Source organism: Diorhabda carinulata, chromosome 4 (assembly GCF_026250575.1).
Source record: "Diorhabda carinulata isolate Delta chromosome 4, icDioCari1.1, whole genome shotgun sequence".
In the NCBI taxonomy this organism is placed as follows: domain Eukaryota; kingdom Metazoa; phylum Arthropoda; class Insecta; order Coleoptera; family Chrysomelidae; genus Diorhabda; species Diorhabda carinulata.
In genome coordinates this window covers 6,934,857-6,957,250 of record NC_079463.1, presented here as the reverse complement: position 1 = coordinate 6,957,250, position 22,394 = coordinate 6,934,857, and the positions used below count along the sequence as shown (strand labels likewise).

At 31.8% G+C, this 22,394-nt stretch overlaps 1 protein-coding gene across 1 annotated transcript; it reads left to right on the top strand.

Moving 5' to 3' along the window:
• Positions 1-15,068: 15,068 nt before the first annotated feature.
• Positions 15,069-22,152, top strand: LOC130892601 (glucose dehydrogenase [FAD, quinone]-like). The gene is made up of 4 exons (XM_057798079.1): positions 15,069-15,277; positions 16,003-16,218; positions 17,797-18,693; positions 21,539-22,152. Exons 1-4 carry the CDS (start codon positions 15,097-15,099, stop codon positions 22,102-22,104), a joined length of 1,860 nt encoding a protein of 619 aa, XP_057654062.1. The 5' UTR covers positions 15,069-15,096; the 3' UTR covers positions 22,105-22,152.
• Positions 22,153-22,394: the final 242 nt, after the last annotated feature.

Below are 22,394 nucleotides of genomic sequence, written 5' to 3'. Positions count from 1 at the left end.
TAAATTAAGTAAATTAATTCGCCCGTCAATGTCACTAAACAATTAATAAACACTATTTGAACGCTTAACGAAATATTACGAACGCGATTAGATGTTCACTACTACTACATTTTAGAAAAACTACTTCATAGGAATGAAGCTTTTTCTATGATTTTTTATGCACGAGATTTGATTTTTTTTATTTCCAACAACTTTAGACAAATAATATGAATTTACTTATAGAATTGATTTTATTTATAGATTCAACCAAGTTTTCAAAATCTATTACAACATTCTTATGAATCGTGAATTCTATTATCTGTCTCATCTGCTACCATCCCAAGGAGGTTAATGAGAAAAATTTGTATACCATAGAAATTATTGCTCATTCATTTTATACCAAGATTACAATATCATCAAATTACAATATCCCATGTTGCTTTTCCAGGCGACTACTGGGGTTAGTTTCAATTTCACGGGGATTATTATAAAACGTGGGGATAATATCCAATTATAGGAAGCGATGCTGTCTACAAAGCTTGTGTACGCGATGATACTACAATTGGACGGTGAAAAAATAGTAAGTGCTTAAATCTTCGAGCAATTGCTGAAATAAGAATAAATAAGCAAAAAAGTTGTTTTGGAACTTTCAATTGTTTTAGTACGAATATATTTTTATATGACGTATGGAGATTTCAGAACAAGATAATGGCAATAATTCTTGACTTGTGATCTTCACATAAGTATGGTAGCAGACAAAACAGAATCACAAGTCCGCGAGAAATTTTTCAGCTAATTGTGAGATTAATAGCAGAGCCAAGTGTTCGCTATGTGATGAATAAAGGTAGAGCAACCTTCTGAGAAAAAAACAGTGAATGGAACTCTTCATAACATTTTAATTATTCCAAAAAATGTGAGTCCAAATACTCAAGGTGCAGGCGACTATGTAATATCATCTTGAGGACCATGTTGAAATAGCAAATTTCTCAAGCCACTGCAGTTCGTCATACTTTTTCTTTGATATGGGCAAATTAATTCTATTCTGTTGGAAAAAATTATTGTACGAGCTCCTTCAAAAGACTATTCAAGGATTTTCTCTCACAAATTTGATTTTTTGTATTGACCTACTCCTAAATGGACAGAAGGAAAAAATTTCCAACACTAAAAATAGTATTTTGTTTTCACCACCGTCTATTACATCTATCACAACAAAAGGCTGTGGATGTTTTGTTTTGTTAACTAAAAAATATTGTCAAGTCTTCTACATCTGTGGATTAAAGATTACTTACATAATCCCACAACATATAGCAAACTTCATCATCGTCCTTTTTTTCCTAAAGTTTCTGAATACGCGAAAAAAAGATTCTGATTCAACTAATTAATGAATATTAATTATGACGAATGGAATTTTTTTGTAGTACGCATCATTTGGCATCATTTGTATATATATGGGAATATTTAAATTCTTCTGGTAATTCATTGCAATAGCAGCCTCAGTATAGTCATTCTGAGATTTCAATTTTCTTGAATGAAGCTATTTAATCGCGTCGCTGCTGGGATCTGACAACTTAGCGCTTCAGTTTGTACTCTGTTTTGATCACAAAAAGGACAAGTTCCTTCCTTTCAGCTCACTAGCAACCTCATCTTTCTTCCCTGGATAGGTATATTTTAAATGTTTATAACTAGCTCCATTTTTTTCTTAGAAACATGCTAATTTATTCCACCAAGTGTTTATCATCTAAAATTAGTCTAACCTCAATTTGTGAAAAACATGAACCTTCATCCTTTTATCCCTATGGTCAAACATAAATAGGAAATATTAGATTGATTAATTACAACTAATTGACTAGCTAATTAGGAAAACCTTCAGCTCGTTAATGTATTCTTATCAGGAGTTGATAAGCATCTAAAATAGTGATTAATAAATTTTCTAGTTGATAAATGTGTTGTGAGAAGTAAGAATAAGAAGTAAATTTTTTATGAAATAAAATAAAAACTAAAAGGTATGTTGTAGGTTTTTACTACAAGGATAAAAACTCTTAAAGAAAGTAGGAAAGGTAGTGGTAGAAATATGTGCCGTGCTAGCTGGCAATCGAGCCGTGATTGGAAGGGACGATGCTGGCGTTCCGTCACTACTACGTTTCTGAAAATTTAGAATGTACCGGTGAAGTGAACCGCAAGTTATGTGAACGGTGCTTTCGACAGGAATTCTCTACTAAAGCGAAACGTTGTAAGAACATTCACTGCCAAGTTTTCAGGGAATCGCTATAGTAACAACAGAGTTTCTCCATATTGTCAGGTGAAAATGTTAAATCGCTTTCGCTTAGGTCAACATTTTCCAAATATATGCGTTAGAAGTATATTTTTTGCTGAATTCAGAAGTTACTAAATATATTCAGAAACAGAAACAATTTTATCTTGAAGACGAAATAACAGAAGCGTGCATGTTACACTGAGAAAGAAACAATTAAAAATCTGATAGAGTCTAGAATGAGCTTGAAAATGGCATTTGGATTATTACGGAATGGAATTTATTCGATTTCCCTAGCAATCATAGTAACTTCACAATTAATTATCAAAATTTGAATAAATACGTTACATTAGTTCGCCTTGTAGCGGGTCGGTAGGTGAGCCACGTCATCAGCGCCGATTGCCTGAATAGTTTCACATAGACAATTTTGTCGCACTCGTTGCTTCATAGCACTCCTCGCTACGCTCTCCTGATATAAACAACGCATGCGACGAAATGGTGTCTTAGAGAACTTGTATAATAAATAACTATTATTTCCACAGTTGAAAGTCCAGAGTAAACAGTGAATTTGCTCGCAAAAAACGTACCGTTTTTGTAATAATGCTCGCCACAACACTCTTATTAATTTTTTGTAATGTAACATTAAAAAAATGCTTATTATAGGAGCTTTAACCATAAACTTCAAGCTGGAAGTTTATTCAATCTGAAAATATTGATATTATCCTGTCTAAATAGATATTTTGATGTCAGTTCGTAATGGAGCTCATTTGAGTAGTAATTCAGTTACTGATTCTAAAATCAACAATTGGAACCATTATTTAAATTCAATTTTGACTAATTAAATCCATAACCTATGACTCTGTAGATTTTCTAGCACAAAATATGTATGTTACAAGTGAATTATTGGAATATAGTATATACATTGAAATAGAATTAACAACATTTGAAAGTATCCAGGTTTATAGTAAGAATATGAGAATCTAGATAAAGTAATCTGAATTTTGTATAGAATTTTACCAAACAAAGCTAAAATTCCCGTGTTCTATAAAATGAGATAAAAGCTAATGTGCTTAAAAAAATTTCCTGATATGCTAAATAACTCAGGTACCAACAAAGCTTTCCTTTATAATGTTAAATTTTCTACGATCCTTTCTTGAGGTATTTCCTTCGAAGCCTCCTTTAAAAGCCTTAATTGAATTTAACTGAAGGTAGCCAGACTTCTTTTCTTATTGGAAAACTTTGGGAGGATAAAAAAAGGAAACCTCCGTCGAGTTTTACTTGCAAGTGTATAACAAATTACAAAGTCATTATTTTAATAGCTTGGACAAGTTATAATGAACATCTTTCAGAAAAGTTTCGGTAATTTATTGGATGACTTCCGTGGACTTGTGGTTTTTTGTGTTTCCATGCCCTTAAAACGTGTGTCTGCTAATATCGACGACATTTATAACCTTACTGCTCAAAAAGTATCAAAAAGTTTTGCAGATAGCTATTTAACTTCTTAAATGAAAGATTGTGAAATGAGATTTTTACCCTTTTGAAGTATTCATTTTCATTAAATGGATCAACTTTACTGTGGAAATGTTTTGAATAATATTTTTCTTTCGACTTGTATTTTTGAGGTATGCTTATGTACACGTTTATGTAATCTATTTTCAATTGATATTGAACGTTTAGTTGTATATAACCAATCGAATCGGAAACTGACATTTTCAATGAATTATATCGAAGTAGGACACAAAAATATTTAATTTATTATTTATTTACCAAGGAAAAAATTCACACCACAAACATTGAGAATGAAGTGAAAAGTAACAGACTATAATGTTGCATTCAGTATCTTTCCATTGTTAGAAGAAATAAGTTGGGTTAGATTATATTTATGTGTCACAGTTCATATATATCATAGGAAAAGTAATTATACAACGAAAACTATATGGAAAATGCTTAAATTAGTAAGAAACTACGTTTATTTCAATATATATATATATATACAATTACAACTATTATTTGTTATGATTTTCATATTGTTTCGTATTATTTTCAACGAGTGTCTTTGCGTGTGATAGCTTTTTATCTTCAATCACATCCTTTTCAAGTTGATTGCTTTTCCAAACGAATGTCACGTATGTTTGATTGCGATTAAATCAACCCTTTTTATGCTCTATATTATATCACATATCTCTTGTAAAGTATATATATATGCAACTGTATATCTGATGTTGTAATCATTGCGTTATGAGCGACACAGATCTGATTATTCATTAAACATTCAGATCAATTCAGTTTATGCAGAAGATCAATGTGAATTGATGTGAATTAACCGAGTTGTAGGTTAATCTGGATCCAAAACAGATATTAAATTTATTATGCTTTTAACCAATAACAATCACTCAATTCTGATACACAAATTCAACGTGTTTGTTTGAAATATTTTTCTAAATTCAAATACAACAACAATTTAGATATGAAATTAACTAACAATTTTCTCCATCAACTGTTATACTTAATTTGAGGCAATTTGTTATGCTTTTCCTTTAGTATCATTCCGGTTCCCCTTTGGAAGTCCTCCTTATATATCAAGGAGAAATAGCAATATCCATCAATACCCTGTTTTGTTATTTTTCTATTTTAATATTTCAATATTACTTAATATGCAAAATTACTTAAGTATGTTCAAACAGGCTTCAAGACCTGTTTTTATATCATCAGCTTATTTCTAATTGATAGTTCAAAGCTTTAACCTCTTCCCAGAGGTGCCGGAAGAATCAAGTATCGATATACTGATCAAGGAATTATCTATGCATAAGCTTTACACTTGTTGGGTGCCGCGTTCTAATCACCATTGAGGCGTCTTGAGCAACATGATCAGATTTTTTGCATTTGTTAATAACTGGATCCACCACTGAATATCTGAGGAAAAAAACAGTCAAGATAGTGAATTTCAAACGGTGGACCGGTTCTGAAGATGTCAAAGATGGTTCCATTGGCCGGAAAAGTTATGGCATCCATTTTTTATTAGTTTATCGAAAAAAAAAATGAAATGATAGCAGTAGAGTATGGCGCATCATTGTTAAATAATGTATTAGAAAGAAAGAGTGATTTGAAAAAAAAGAAAGTACTTTAAATTTGTCGGGTACCCACTATTTTCACCAGATCTAGTGCCCACTATTGATTTTCTCCTGGTTTCCAAAGTTTTAATTGCAAGAGGAAGATTTGTATTAAATAATGACGTTTTAGCATACGCAAATGGTATTATGAAAAGAAAGATGGAACTTATTTGGGAGGGTTGACTAGGAAAAATGGATAAACTCATAAATTATTATGAAATGAATATGTCATCTTTGTTAATTCGAAAACTTTCCACGCAAACCTCGTAGTATAGAAAAAAATTTCAGCCAAAACTTCTGGAACATTCTTTTCTCAAGTTTTTTTTAGTAGTGTAAATATCATAGAAAGTATGGGAATAAAGACATTTGCAATGTACTGATTTTCCTGTTTATTGACTTCAATTTTGTAAAGATGCGGACACCAGATTTGATGAGACTTTTGAGAAAAATTTCAGCTCCATAGAGAGAGGTTCTATTTCTATAATCTGGCATTGTGAGGTGAAACGCCTTATATAGCAGTCAAAGATTTTCCAGACTTTGAATGAATTGAATCGTCTTCTGTTTGGTTAATACAGTCTATTTTTGAATCCGAGCTTCACGTTTTCTACTCATTTCGACCATCAAAATAATTTTCGATGTCGATTAAAGAGAAATCCAGAAAGATACCTTGATATATTTTCTGTTGTTGAGTGATAGTCTCAATGTTATTCAATAACATTAAATTCACTATATCAGTCATCTTACAAATTTTTTTATATTGGAATGAATTTTCAATATTTTATAGAAGAAACAAATTCCTCAACTAATGATATTTCTATACTACTACTACTTAAAATTCCAGTTCTTCTATAGTTATACGTCTATATAGTCTAAGTATAATAACCCATTTATTATATGCTTATTCAATACTACAAATATTTTAAAAATTAACCATAGTTTAAAATCATAACTGAGATGCTAAATGGTTTCATTCAGTTGAAAACAACACAATAAACTAGTTCAAACTGAAAAATTCAATGAAACTAAGTTTCGCCAATTGTGAATACTTGTTGTTTGTCTTATCGTTACTCGTTTCTATCGCCCATTCTCGGGAGACATAGAAAAGAAGGAACTAGTGCATTTCCACACCCCAGCGTCTCTTTGCCAAACTGGATTATCTTTATCCCAATTCCATCGGCACTTATGTTATTAACTTTACTGGATTGCGAACTGATCTGCTTAGCTAACTGACGGTCGAACAAGCAGACAAGGCACATCTAAAGATTTATTTTTATTTAAGTGGATAAACATATTAGTAGTGGAATATTTCCAAAGAATCTTTCTCATTTCTTTGAAAAATATACGAGTATGTAATGTATCATTATTTGTAAAATGTTTTTGAAAATAGTTTGGCATTTAGTTGGTCTTACGCTATAAAATTAACTGATTCAAGATCACTTGAGTTCAAGTGGTTTCTAAAAAACTATCCTACTATGATCGGATTTACCCTCATTACCATGAATGTTCGGAAACTAACCCAGATCACGGTAGACCAGTGGGTAAATGCGATCAGCTGACGGGTTGTTTCATTTATTTATGGTTATTTGAACGTAATTATTAAAAATTGATAATTATCAAAAATCTAGAATCTATTATACAACAAATAAATATCATGGGAGAATTAACGCACAAATTCTATATATTTTGGAATCCCACGAAAGTAGAAGAGTTCATGCTTGTGGTTAAGTCAAGTTAACATTCGTTTTTTTCGTTGTACAGGATTGGTGAAAGCAATTGAGCTTGAGCGTACTGCTATAGCAAACTGGTTCACCACACACTATCAACCTGCTGTTCTTAAGTCAGTTAATATTTGGGGGCTAATGATGCATGACGATAATCGATGGTAGCACACTGCACAGTAGATAATTGAGATAATTTTTACGAGAGAATGAACTGACAATCATTGAACATCCACCCCTTTCGCTTGATTTAGTCATATGTGATTTGTGGTTATTGTTTAACACAAAGAAACATTTATGTGGATAAAGAAACGAGCAATGTATATTTTTATAGCATTCCCAAAGATATAATGGCGTAGACTATGGAAACATTGGATGTAAAAGTGTATTAATGTAAGTTGTGATTACTTTCAACGTACATACAACAATTTTCCTTTGAAGGCTCGCAAACATTAACAAAGGAAACTAATAGGAAATATAGTACGCTCCTGATGTAAAATTTATCTAGCAACTAATTGAGAAAATAACTAAAAAATAGTAATGATGAGGGGAAAATGTGGATAAAACCGAGAACAACTACATCGATTATTTGCAGAAGGATACCAATTTCAATTTAGCTCAATTTATATGCAAAATATTTGAACTAGATAATATTGGAGCTTTACTATAGTTTGGTCGATCCTTTGTGCCTTACTGTGTATATGTGAGTGTGTTTTATGCGGTCAATACAAGATTATGAAATTTTGAGCAGACTAAAGTGAATTTTTGGTGCATTTTGATAGCTTGATTATTTATATTCATTCCAAAAGTGCACCAGTGTCGTAGATCTATCACAAAAATCTGGATTTAAGATATTTTAATAATGAGTTCCGTAAAAGCTTTCTAAAAATATTATTTACACTGATGTATCAGAAAAAAATATATTCATGGAAACACTAAAGGATACCGTATCTTTATTATTCACATCAACATCACGTAATCTCTTCATTCAGACCCCTAACACTGTAGAACAACTGTTATTTGACAATTTGGTTTGGTTTATAAGTGTTGAAATTTATTTTTGTCTTCTAAAGCATGAGATCGTCAGAGGTGTTAACATTTATTTTATTATATTAGTTGTGCTTATATAAGGAAAAACATACCAGAAATATTGAAAACTTTGTAAAAAAGACTTAAGATGAATATTATTGTTGTAAATTGGAAAAACAATTGGTTCCTGATTAAGCTTGTAAGTTCTGTGTTTAGTTTTTTAACTTCCTTTATTAGACTTTGGTTTTCTTATCATCTAGATAGAGTCAAAAACACATTTTCATGATTTTTAATTTTGCTAAAGGTTTCAAGCGAAATTAAAGGTGGGGATATTCAGATTCAGATTGCATCAATTCCAATTGCCCATTTAATGGAACTCAAAACATGTATTTACTTGGTATTTACTTGGTGAACAGAGGGATGCAGGATTAACTTTTCTTCACTTGTATATGCAGAGAAAAGCAGTTTCATTGAAAAAAAAATGGTCAATAAGGCGAAATTTTGCAAATATCCGTAAAAAAAATGTAATGAACATTAGCTGAAAAGAGAAAAAATCAAATTTCCACTATCATATATTATATGAGTTATTGATAATGAAGCAATTTGTTAAAGCGTTGGACAAGAGAGGAGATTGGTTTCATTACATTCATAAAAATTTCCAAAACTCCGTATGGAAAAGTTGAGGACTGAAATATTTGATGACCATTGAATACGACAATTGATGGAAGATACAGATTACATCAAAGTTATGAATATTTCGGACAATAAGAAAAGAAATTATTTTCATGCTAGGAAAAAACATAAAACATCAAGTGATGAAGAAGAAAAAGCAAAAAGAGAGCTTTCACCAGGATTCAAAGTGATAGATTCTCCATTTTTCTCCTTATTTTCTTCTGTTATAGGTGTATCGTTTGTTGTTTCTTCGATATCTTTCCCCATTCAAGCTTTAGGTTATCACTCCACCTCTTTCGTGGTTGACCTCTTCTCCTTGTTTCAATTTATTCCTTGCTGTTTTTACCAGTCTATCGCCTGTCATCATTTTTCACTATGGGATACACAATCATAAATGTTATCTACGTCACATGATCGTTTGATTTTTTTGCTTCTTTCTCGGTATAGTGTAGTTTTCCCATTTGAAAATTTCCAATCCTGCGTTCTCGTTGTTTCGTTTTGAATGTTTCTGTTGTACGGGTCATTATAGGGGTTGTTTTTGCTTTGTAAATAAAAGCCCTCTGTTTCTTGTTTCGTTTTGCCATTCTGAAGACATCCCGTCACCTTATTTGGTATGGCTACTTGTTTCCTCACCTCGTTTTCTACGTCTCCATAACTGGTTATGCCAATTCCAAGGTTTCGACTTCCTAGTTCTAGTTTGAATTCAATGGGCTAAAATTGTCATACATATAGTTTTTTCAATCGAATAGTCATAGTATGCTGTATCCCTGTGATAATAAAGGTATTCCATATTCCATAATTCCATAACCGTAGCCTAGAATGTGCTAAATTAATCTGATTTAGAGGTTCGTCTTGAATATTACATAACATTTTCTTGAGTTGTTTTTCTGTTGCTTATTCCACGATATCTTACAAAACCCATTCCTTTCTAATCTTCTAAATCCTACAAACACCGTTTCATTTTTAGTTTCACGCACAATTAAATTATTCACAAGATTATTAAATAGGGTTGGACTCAAGCCCCAACCTTAGCGTAATCCACATTTCATTGCTATTATTAGTCTTTGTTGTATAAAGATCTCTCATTGTCTCACAACTTACCTCTCTTTCTTTCAATCTATTACACCTTTATGGTAAGGGTCGATTTTTTAATGAAATGATTTTCTTTTTCTTGCTGTATGCTTAGTCTGAAAATTAGGTCTTTATGCTCCTTTCGATACAAATCCATGTTTTTTCTTTACGTATAATTCTTATAATCCTACTAACCTCCTTTATTTATATATAGGATTTTATTACTATTTCCTGTTTATTTAGAATTTTTCAGTTATTCTAAGATTTATATAAAGTATATTGCAGCTGTAAACCTTTTTTTCAGTCATTACTTCATCCATGATTCCATCATTACTTGCTTCAGTTTTTGAGATTTTCATTTCATCCTTAATCTCTTAATTTTTTTCAGCTCTCTAGTTTTAGTGTTTTGCATAATTTCCATCTATGTTTTGTATTCTAAGAGACACTATCCTCATTTATTTCTAACATCGTTTTCATCGTTTTCTTGTCTCTGATACTGAATTTCCAACTTTTTCACTTTAATTTTCATATATTTCATATTGTACTTTCAATTGAATAGTTCTTCAATATCAATTTCCCTAATTTTATAGAATTACACAAGTTTCTCGGTAAATTATTACCGACTGTATATTACTAATGAGGAATTCACATGCGTTTGTGGATGTGCTAAAAATTATCACATAAAACATATTTTGTATCATCAATGTTGAAATGAGAAACAATTTTATATACAATCGCAAACAATTAACTTGAAGGTTGTATTTTAATATCCACATTTTTGGGAAAAAAACAACCAATTAGTACATAGCTTTATAATAATCTTTGATTATAAATTTTTAAATGGATAATTTGAATGCGTGAATATGAACATTCCAAACCATGAAAATATTTATGAATAATTTGTTCAAAATATAATTAGAATTAATTCAGATTTCAGTCATACAGGGTGCGAAAGGCGAAACATCAACGTGCCATGGTTCAATGAAAACGACATGCCAATTATTGAATGTCCTACAATTCAGGTATATACAGTCTGAGAATATCGGCCTCCACAGTTAATAAGTAATCTGTGGGTCCATATTACTAAATACGAGTGTCTTCATCATTTAATTATTCTCAATTTTTAACCATCAGTTGAAATTATGGACTTCTGATGATCATCTTGGCAACCTTTATTCTATTAACAACAATGTAAGAGAGTTCGAAAGGGGCTTTATTGAAATAGGTTGCAAGGTTCTTGAATCAGGATGTTTGTCTTCTACCTGGACTTATTTTTCCAAATATTTTACTTCCCAGGATGGCTTGAAGCAATGCATATCTGTATTCGTTTCGCATTATATGTCCTAAGTACTGTCATGTCTTCTTGTTTTTTATTGTTCTAAGGACTTCTTTATTTGTCACCAAGGTGGTCCAGAGGATCTTAAGTATTCGTCTACAAAGTCGAATTTTCTATTCATAATACGATTCGTATATCTCCGTTCAAGGTACAGGACAAAACTCCATTAAACAGGACAGAGAAAACGTAGCATCCAAGCATTCTTATTTTCATTTCAAGAGAAAGATTGTGACTCCTTAAGAAAGCACTCATCCGGTTAAAGGTGGATTTTGCCTTTTCGATACCTATTCTTATTTCCTGTTTGTTCATTGCTGAGTCTGATTGGTAATGGCATCATCTGCATATTTGATGTTATTTAGCCTGTATCCATTTAGTAGTAGGAATACCTTTTTTTGTCTCATATACGGCTTCATTGGATATTCGCTTTAGGTACAATTTAAGATGTCTGATTCCTCTCATAACTTACTTCTAATTCTCCAATTCTGAGGTTTGAGAATAAGTCCATGGTGAAGGCAACAAATAAGGTGTTTCCCATTCTTTGGAAAAAGAGGCTAAGCAATTTTATATAGATGCAAAAGAGAAAATGTGATGAAGGTAATGATTTAATGAAAAACCTAAAATAGCTTAGAACTATAACTTTCACATTATTCGCACTAGAAATTATGGAAAATGACTATCGAGAGGGAAAGTTTTCCACATTTTTCTACGATAATGTGCAGTCGAGTTAGACCTAGAAAGACTTCCATTGCTGCTGTTAGATGAGTCTTCATGACCTCTATAATGCAGATAAACGCTAGTGTATGTCCCTTCTTCAGTTGTCACCTTGTTAACTGCACTTGAGTTCTCTCTCCCTACATGTTTAACTAGAGATTGTAATAAGAAAAGAAAGAAGTTGTTTTTCCAACACTTGCTCGCATTTTTTTATTGATTCAAGAAAAAGTTTTTTTCACTGTATATATCACGGTTCTGTAACGGTTAATTTGATACATACACTATCATATTAAATTGCCTGTTACATATAAAAATAACAAAGACGCCTCATCAAAATTAAAAATTATAATAAATTATCATTTTATTACGGTTATTTCGTATAGTTACCAACACAGATAAATAATGATGTGATTAATTTAGTTGAACTCATCGAATAACTCAAATTCCATTCAATAATCTAATAATTTCGGTTATTATAGAGTCAAATTCTACAATTCATAATATAGACCTAATAAATTATTATACGATTTTAATAGAAAATTTTATTTAATCACTGAATAAATCGAATATTTTGGATCGAAGCATGACGTTCACTACAGCTGCTAATGTCTAGACAATAAACTTCCAATTATAGCGATCTCTGGTCTCGAGATAAACGAGTGAAACCAAGAAATATATATTAGAAATACTATGAAAAGCTTTATTTTTCATATCTTCGCCTGTTTATCTTTCTTTCTCATATGTTTTTTCTTTTCCAGCTATGATCCATAGCTCAGCTTCTTATAGTATCTCAATTTTAGGTTAGGTTTTCCAAATGCACATCGCGTTATCATATATTTTACTTAAATCATAGTCTCATTTTTTCTGCTTTAGTCTTTAATGTATCATAAAATCATCAGCATACGCCATCACTATTTGGTACAATTATTGTTCCTGCATATTTTTTATCCTTTGCTTCTATTTGGTCATTGACTGTTATTGATATTTATAACAAGTTGATGACATATTTGTTTGTTTTCAGAAGAGTTCCTTAATTTCCATTTTCAGTATTTCCATGTATTTTGTCTTGTTCTTATAGGGATAGAAATCTTCTTCTTTCCATAGATATCTAATGGTCCATATACTTTTTCGATTATCCATCAAGTCCTTTCTAGTATCCTAATATCGTTGGCGTGAGTTATTTATTAATGTTTATAGTACCATAGATCTTATTACTGTTTGTTATATTTTTTTTGTCTATCGAAATGTATATTCCCCAAGTCTGCTAACTTTCGCTACTGTAAAATTAATTTCTTCAGTTTGATTGCTCCAATTTTTTAATATTTGTAGGTATGGCATATTGGTTTTGATCGTATATTGAATGGGGCCGAAGGAGTTTCTGTATTTTAAATCGGTGTGTATTTATCACGTAATCATATATATTGCATTTTGTTCATATATATAGATGCCTTTTGTTCTTACAAAGAGTTTTGTCTTCTATTATTTCTCCTCTAATGCTTGGTAGCAACACTAAATCGTCTATTATTAATGGTTAGTTTATTATCTGCTTCGTTCTTAAATAGTCGTGTTCCTGTATTTCTTTTACCTTTTGCTGATCCTATATTAAGTTCTTCCGTTTGCTCGTTGCTGATAAAGCCACTGAATTTCAAATTGCTATCCATTACCTTTATACCTCTTCATTCAAATCAATGAAATTTATGGTATAGGAGATAAGTAGATTTCTAGGTCGTTGTACATGCCAAGGAAACCGTTCCGAAAACATTCTGAAGAGAGTTATTATAAATTTTAATTATTTATTGGAAATGGAATAAGTTTCAGTTTTACTTTAGTCTTTGACGACGATATCTTGGTTATCAAAATGCGCGTCAGATAGTGTGATTATGAGGGTTGGTGTAGTGGTAGCAGCAATCAGTATGTTCACTATGAATATTATCAAAGATTCCTGCTCGGTAATTATTTTGTTCCAAAATTTGCAACAATTATTAATCACAACTTTTTCAGAAATGCCGATTTGTGAGTCTTCGTCTGAAAAATTCCCACTTTTCTTTTCTTCACTGAAGATCCTTGACAAGTGTCCTTGAAGACCTAGTAGATTTTCCAACCTCTGGAAATAAAATGCAAAGCTATGAGCAACGCATACAGCTATTTGTCTTCAAAGCGCACATCACTGATAATGAAAAGTAGACGTGGGATTCCAGGCCTGTAATATTTAATAATGAAGCCAGCTTCTATAGATAAGGCTCCAGGAAGGAGATCTTGGCTTTTAACAAAAGCAAACCATAAAAATTAAGTATATCTCGCTTGAGGAAAAATCTTTCAAGCCAGATTATTCTCAGTGATAGAATGTAGGAAAATTCAATAGATGGTATAGAAAAAAATAATTTCAATCTGCCCAGACATAAAGAACAACCTGGTGTGCTCTAGATATGCGCTAAAAAGTTCTCTATAAAATAGTGAGTGATAACGACGAGGACTAACTCATTTGAGTTACTCGGACAACGATGTTGATTCCTTCGCTGAGCTTGGATCAACAAAACTACCTGAGATGCTACACTAAAGTCTTGGAGTAGCTTTCACATTTATCAGAAGTCTGTTGACATGACAGTCTCTCCAACAATGGTTCGAAACACCCAGCATGAGACAAGCTAAGGTGCTTGCGAGACCATAATCTTTCTGTTCCTCATACCAATCAAGTGCTTCGCTTAAACGAGCGTGAAATATTTCTGGTGATAGGTCTTTCAACGTGACGTGATAGTAAAAGGTAAAAGTTAATGTGTCTAGTTAGGTTTTCCAGGAATATTGGCTTTTAATACGTATCTAGCAGAAGGCTTATTTGCACAACGGTCCACGATTGCTTTTGATTTCCAGCGTATTACAAACTACCTATACTTTTTTTAAGTATGTCTAGTTCAGAATTGATTTTATTTCTGATGAATTCATATAATCAGTGCCTTCTTTTGTATTTAAATTTCCAATAATTTTTCGTGTTCTCCAATACAATAGACAATAGACCTATCAATATGTCTGTCGACAAAAATATTTGTTAATCAAACAATATTTAGTCAATATTCCAACGTTAAAATTCATATGTATTAATACCCAAAATTTCCAAGTTACGGTTGAGCGGTATAAAATGTTATTAACAAAAAAAAGTATATTAAAGTTCTACACACAAAACTTCCATTAGTGCTAAGAGAGCTGGCGCATGAAATAAACAAAATGACGTACTTTCAATGTGTTATTTTGTTAGCCGCTCTATTGTATTGCAAAGCAAATACTGTTCAAAATGAGTTTGAAGATTTTGTTGATTATGTGAATAATTATATAGATTACACTATCCACTATTCTCTACCGACCAATAATTCTTATTTAGTTAATGTGAATGATTCTAGGATACATGGTGAGTAATTTACAAATTTACGTTACCAAAAATTCGGCATCATTCTAGTAGACATCCCATCTATCAGATGAAATATAAATTTTACTGATTTTGTTCTGACATCTAGTGATTGATTGTATCATTTTATTTTAGTTATAAATTGGATTTTTTATAATGAGAACTTAATATTTGGAATGTTACCAATTTAGTTCAATAGCACGGCGATAATATATGATCATATACATGAACAAAATCTTCCACTTCATTCTCTCATAATACGAGGAAGCACCCAAAAATAGAGGAATTATTTAATGGCAATTTTTCGCATCTCTATTCACAATAACAAAGAAACTTTGTCCCCTTCTAAGCTTTTTCGGCAAAGATATCATGAATTTATCCACAACTATTATGGTCACTTGTTCCGCTTTTTTCTGTATATTAGACTATTAACCATCCATTTAAATGTACTACTGGGTATTTGTACTATTCAACTTCAATTGCTCAATTTTTAACTTTTATATATGTTTTTCCCACCTATTAATTGGCCCGTGGGCCTTGCGATAATGTGAATAAATACATCCGCCACAAAGGCGTTCCTTAAACATTTTGCTGTCGGAGTTCTTAGATACTTTTTATATTGCTCTAAGTAAAAATAGTTTACAGTTATTCGTAGATACAACTCATTATATATTGACCTGATAATGGATTTATGGGAAACTTTAACATACATATTGCCACGATTACAGATTATGGAACATTTGACTTCATTATTGTCGGAGCGGGTACGGCTGGTACACTTCTTACAAGACGATTAACCGAAATTACCGATTGGAATATATTATTGCTCGAAGCTGGTAATAACGGAAATAATTTCACCGATATTCCCTTCATGAATTTGTTCACGAGAAATTCAGAATATAACTGGGGCTTCAAAACAATACCCCAAAACAACAGTTGTTTGGGTAAGTATATCAATCATTAGTTCAATTGGCGCGTTGGAGATGGAGATTACTAATATGGTTTTTGAGAAGGAACGGTTGATGTATAATGGGACAAAAGTCGCGACAATATCTTGAATAGAAATCATAGCTTTGGTTTAGTGTTTTACATTAAAGCTCACGAACAATAGAAAAAAGGAATATCAACAAAATTAGAGTGTTCAAAAGGTCTCTCTCTCTCTCTTGCTCAGAGGATCGTGATCTCTATACCCTTTTTCCTTTTCTCATATTTCTCGATTTGTAGCCTGGTGTAACGATATGTGATAGGGTTGGTCTGTAGCTTATTTATTCTAATAAAATTAATTGATTAATTCTTTTTGTGGTTGAGGGAATTCTGAACAATCTCTTGTAGATTAATATTAAAGATCCTTCAATATAATTTGCACTATAATTGGAACCAACATAGGACGATTTTCTTCAACTTGAGAAAGTTTTTCAATCAGGAAAGTGATGTCAATTATCACCATGCGGCATTTAATGGTATGTACTCTTCTGGTACCCATTGGAGTATTCTCATAAGATCTTTACATTTATTACTATCAATTTCTACTCATTATCATTAGAATACGAGGAATGGTCGGTGGTTTTATCGTGGTCGTCGAAGTCAAATTTGAACTGTTTTTGTAGCACTCTTATACTTTTTTTATCGCATTTGATATTTTTAGGACATACTTTACATTCATACAAGTATAACAAAATGTTTTATAAGAAGTAAGAACCGTTAAGGTGTTTTTGAAGATATATATTATTTTGAAGTTGCTTAAAAGTTGTTGGAAGCATACTTTTCCGAATAAAATCAGTTTTTTATCAAATATAAACTTTGTTATTCCACTGATATATAATACGAAAAGTTTTTATTCATGTCAGGAGATGAATATCTATTTTCGGTTGTAAAGTTTCACATAGGATACGAGAAGTAAGGAGAAGAAGAAGAATTAAATTGGCTCTGTTTTTGCTCAAAAGAGATGATCACATGTCAATACAGGTGAACCATAAATATTAAAGGCCGAATTCATATGATTAATAACAGTAAAATGATAAAAAACTTACCCAACCGGAGGTCGACGTCATTTCTTTGGATGAAGCTAATTTCACTGTTCCAATTTGGAAAATAAACAAACTCTCACGTATGTGGTGGTACATCACCATTTATTTTCCAGAAGTCTTCGAAAAAATCAAAGAAACCAATCGCAGAAAACGGATCATAATCCAAAGAGATAATGCAATCACGCATCAATACAAACAAAAACATTTTTGAACAGTCAATACATCGAATTGATAGGTCATCCGCCGTACAGTCCTTATTTGGCACACGATAATTCCTTGTTGTTTCTGTAGATCGAAAATAAATTGCGAGGTTAACGCTGTTCCACACCTAAAAAAGTTATTGATGCATTCAAATCACATGTTTTGAAATTACCTCAATCGGAATGGGAAAAATGCTCCAAAGGCATATCCAATTATAAATATTTGTTTTTGTTTGTCATCTCAAAATTTAACAAGCAGCCCTCGTATATCTGAATATTTAATCATAATTTCCAGGTATGGTGGATCATAAATGTGTATATCCGACAGGTAAAGGTTTGGGAGGATCGGCTATTATAGGTGATAGTGTTTACGCCAGAGGAAACAAAGCTGATTTCAACGCTTGGGCAGATTTAGGATTGGACGGTTGGAGTCATGACGATCTTTTACCTTATTTCAAAAAAACCGAAAAAATTGATATCAATTTTTATGATGAAGGATATCATGGCACAGATGGTTTATTGAGCATTAATTACACCTATCCCAATCCAGTTACTTACGATGCATTTTTAGATGCTAATCTTCTGTCAGGTCTTAAAAGTGTTGACTATAATGGGAAGAATCAAATTGGAATTGGAAAGTTCCAATGGACTTTGAATTTTAATAAAAAAGTAACAGGAGGAAACGCTTTTATTACACCAGTCATTGAAAATACTCCGAATTTAAAAGTTACTCTCAATGCGTATACGTCCAAAATAATATTTTCAAATAAAAATGGTATACCAACAGCAACAAGTGTTCAATTCATCAAAGGAGGAAGAGTATATAATGCTTATGCGTCAAAAGAAGTGATTTTATCGGCAGGTCCAATTGGAAGTCCACAACTACTCATGCTCAGTGGTGTTGGACCTCAGGAGGATCTAGAAAATCTCAATATTCCAGTTATAAAGAATCTTCCTGTTGGTGAAAATTTGATTGATCATCCTGCTTTTGTTGGATTATACATTAGAACTAATCTCACAACTGATCCTGGAAACGTTACTTATAATTTGGAACGATGGATCAAAGGATTGGGTTACTACACAACCATATTTTCGGCTGATAATATTGGATTCATCAATACAAAGAATAAAACCAGTGAAATACCAAACGTGGAATTTCTAACTATAAACCCACCCACAAGTGTTCCATCAGGTAAGTTTTAATTTAATTAAAAATTTTATCGTTATTTAGGGCTCAATTTGAGAAAAATTAAGATAAAATGGTCATAAATGATCAATGAGCACAACTAAATGGTCAGCCATATGATAATATTCAAGAATTGTTCAAAATAACAGTTATCCAAAAAATTTTAACCTCTAACATTAATTATACAGAGCTCAATTAAAATAAATTTTATCGGTTGCAAATAATCAAAATTGGTTAATTTATTTCAATAATCATTCAATGTTGGTATAGAAAATCCGATAAAGGCTTTCAAGAACGAAAAAATCTGCTTTTTTCCCTTTCTACCCTTGTCAATTCCGATTATTAAGCATTCTCCTCAGCTATCCTTGCAAGGTTGAGTTCCAGCTTCAACACCATCTTTTTGGTGGTCTGACTAGTGTTCTGAATTTTTGTCTCATTTTACCTATCTGTGTTTAGAATTTTTTCAGCATAACCTTATCAATTTTACGTTTCGTAAGCCTATTTTACTACATCCTAACTTCCCAGTTCTTCTGTAATGTCACGATTTCTCATTCTATCTCTGAAGCTAGCTCCCTTAATTGTTCTTATCGCTTCCAATCCAGTCATCCTATCACTTTTTGTTATTGTTGATGTTTAGACTCGTGTTTCCGTTGCTTGAGTGAAAACAGGTCGTACACATGTTTTGTATATTCTCATTTTGCTTTGTGTACTCATTATATTGATTTCCAATATTAATTCTCTCAAATATTCCCTGACTCTGTTTTTATCACTAGACTTTGTGTTTCTTCTATTACATTCCTCTTAATACATATTGTTACTCCAAGATTACCGAATTATTTCCATGATTTGTTATATTGTTGTTGTCTATAGTTAGGTTATATCTAATCGAATCTTTGGTTATAACTATTGAATGAGTCTTCTTAGTTGGCATGCTCAGATTACATTCGTTTTATATAGTATAGTATCTGCAGGTCATCTTTATTTTCTATCATTTTTAATCATTGATCCTCCATTTATATTGCCGTTGTGATTCTCATTATAATAACATTAAATAGTATATGACTAAGGCTGTCTCTCTGTCAGATCCCAGTCACAACTTCTATTTCTTTATATAGACCCTTCTGGTTTTGATCCTTTTCCAATTTCATATGCAGATAAAGATTGAAAAGCTAACGATGGGAAACTTGGTCAGAAGTTATTAACATTATGTCGGTAATACCAAAGAATTTATTGGACTTTAAGATTCTGATACACAATAGATTAATATTCCAAAGTCTTAGCGATGTAGATTCGTGGCGTTATGACATAGATCATCTAATCTAATCTAATCTGAAGCTCCTATAAGGCAGATCTAATTGTTCACGATTGCTTAGCTATGTAATAAGTCTAAAAATAAATGTTTCTAGCTTCCATTGTTGAATAGAAATGATCAACACCTCTATCCTATCATTTAGAATCTATTACACCCTGAATTAATTGGTCACAGTTTTGTTATAATCAATCAGTAGGTCAGCTTTTGAAGAAATATTGATTATTTCAAATCCATTTCTATATTATTTCAGCATCAAATGTACATGCTTTATGTCTATTTAGACATATTAGACATTGTTTTATGTTGCACAATGTCATCTTCCAAGTCCGCGTTTTTTTCTTATTCCTACTGTCCAGAGACTAACAGAAACATTCTTTATTTTCTACAGCTACTGCTGCCAATGAAAAACATTTTGTTTTTGATCAATAACTACTTTTACTATTTTAGCTGAGGTTTGGAAATAAAACATTTGTTTTCTTGGTAATGAATGTTGAATGTATAACATGCCATTCGACTTGTTACGTTTTTCTTCAAACATTTTGATTATATCTTTGGTCACGTATTGTGGCACAGTAATTCTCCTTCTTCTTCTTCTTCTTCTTCTTCTTCTTCTTCTTCTTCTTCTTCTTCGGATTTGATAGATCCTTATCCTTCCTTAAATTTTGTGGAAGTGTTTCATATTTTGATCAAGCTTATCGTTCAAATGATTTATTTTATAACTTAGTACAGGAACTGATTTTGATTTTAGATAAGGACCCATCAAATTAGAAATGACTACTGTGCCAATATACGTGAACAAAGGAATATTCAAAATATTTGAAGAAAAATGTAACAAGTCTAATGGCATGTTATAAATGTCTGTTTAGTCTGGCCACCACAAATTTCTCTCTAATTCTGAAATAACTACACCTAGTTGATGATGTCTTTTTCAACTAAAATGAGCTAATATTTATTTTTCGAAAAATTAATCAGAAACTACATAAACAATCGAGCCACATAAACATTCTAGAATTAATTTTAAAATGAGGGAGTCAAGCTAGAATTAGAATGTAAGATAAAAGTTTAGGAAATTTTCCCTCTTATAAGCATTAGCAAGTTAGTGAATCGGACAATTCAAACAGCAGCTGCATTCCAAATTTAATAGAGTCTAGATAGACGAGATATTAGTTACTATTGACTCACTCATCCTCACCTTCTTGTGCTATAGATGAGATATAAGTTGTACAGAATTTGATGCTTAAGTTATAGTGGAAAAATCTCAGCTCCTAGTAGTCAACACTATAATAAAGATAAAACCCCTAAACTCAGATCTCTAAATCAACATTATTTTCATTAGTTAGAGTATGTTCTACAAAAAAATATAATGAGGAGAATATTCTAACAAACATAGAAGAGGCATGAATGATATAAATAACCTCAAATAATTTTGTTATGGTAATATAAATATCAACAACAAATTTGCTAAATGATCAAATAAATTTCACAAAAGAACTTAGTGCTGAACGAAATAAAAAAACTGCACTTTTTCTCTATTTTCAGCTTCTTTCTACAATTTGGATAAAACATACGCAAAAGTTTTTACAACTTACAATACCTTGACAGATTTTTTAGTATATTGCATCAATATCGAGCCGAAATCTCATGGTTGGTTGAAATTGAGTTCCAGCGATCCAGCAGACTTTCCTCTTATCAATCCAGCTTATTACACAGACCCCAATGACGAAGATATTCAAGCAATATATGAGGGGATAAAGTATATACTTTCGTTATTGGAAACAAAGCCACTTCAAGCAATCAATGCAACTTTGGTAACACAAACTCCCAATTGTGATTATTTGAAAGAAGAATCTGAAAAAGATTACTGGTATTGTGCCATTAGGTCACTCACTTCTACACTTTATCATCCTTCTTGTACAACTAGGATGGGGAACAGCGAGAAAGATTCAGTAGTAGATAAAACACTGAAGGTTCATGGAATATCTGGGTTGAGAGTAGTAGATGCTGGTTCGATGCCCAAACTTGTCAGGGGACATCCATTAGCCGCTATTTGGGCAATGGCCGAAAAAACAGCTGATCTTATTAAGAAAGAATACAAGAAACTGTGAATATTATGTAATAATATGTTTTTCCAATAAAAATATTTTTCGATCTAATTGCTTTTTAGACTTAATCTTTCCAGAATCGAGCGCTTTTAATATACGCATTCCACAAGAACAACAATAGATGAAATAAGAACAGTTTGAGGAACCAATGTGATGCATAAAGTATAGTATGGTTGCCAGGGCAAAAAACATTCTGGACGCGTCCTACAGGAACCAGCTTATGAAGCTTGTTATAGACAATAACCCTAGGGAATTTGAAGTCGAGAACAAGCTAAAAAGATTAGAGTCGATCT

Excerpts from the sequence above, each read along its gene's own strand:
- LOC130892601 (XM_057798079.1), top strand. The coding sequence starts at position 15,097 with ATGACGTACTTTCAATGTGTTATTTTGTTAGCCGCTCTATTGTATTGC. Across the intron at positions 15,278-16,002 it reads GAATGATTCTAGGATACATG|ATTATGGAACATTTGACTTC; the intron begins GTGAGTAATTTA and ends CCACGATTACAG. Across the intron at positions 18,694-21,538 it reads ACCCACAAGTGTTCCATCAG|CTTCTTTCTACAATTTGGAT; the intron begins GTAAGTTTTAAT and ends CTCTATTTTCAG.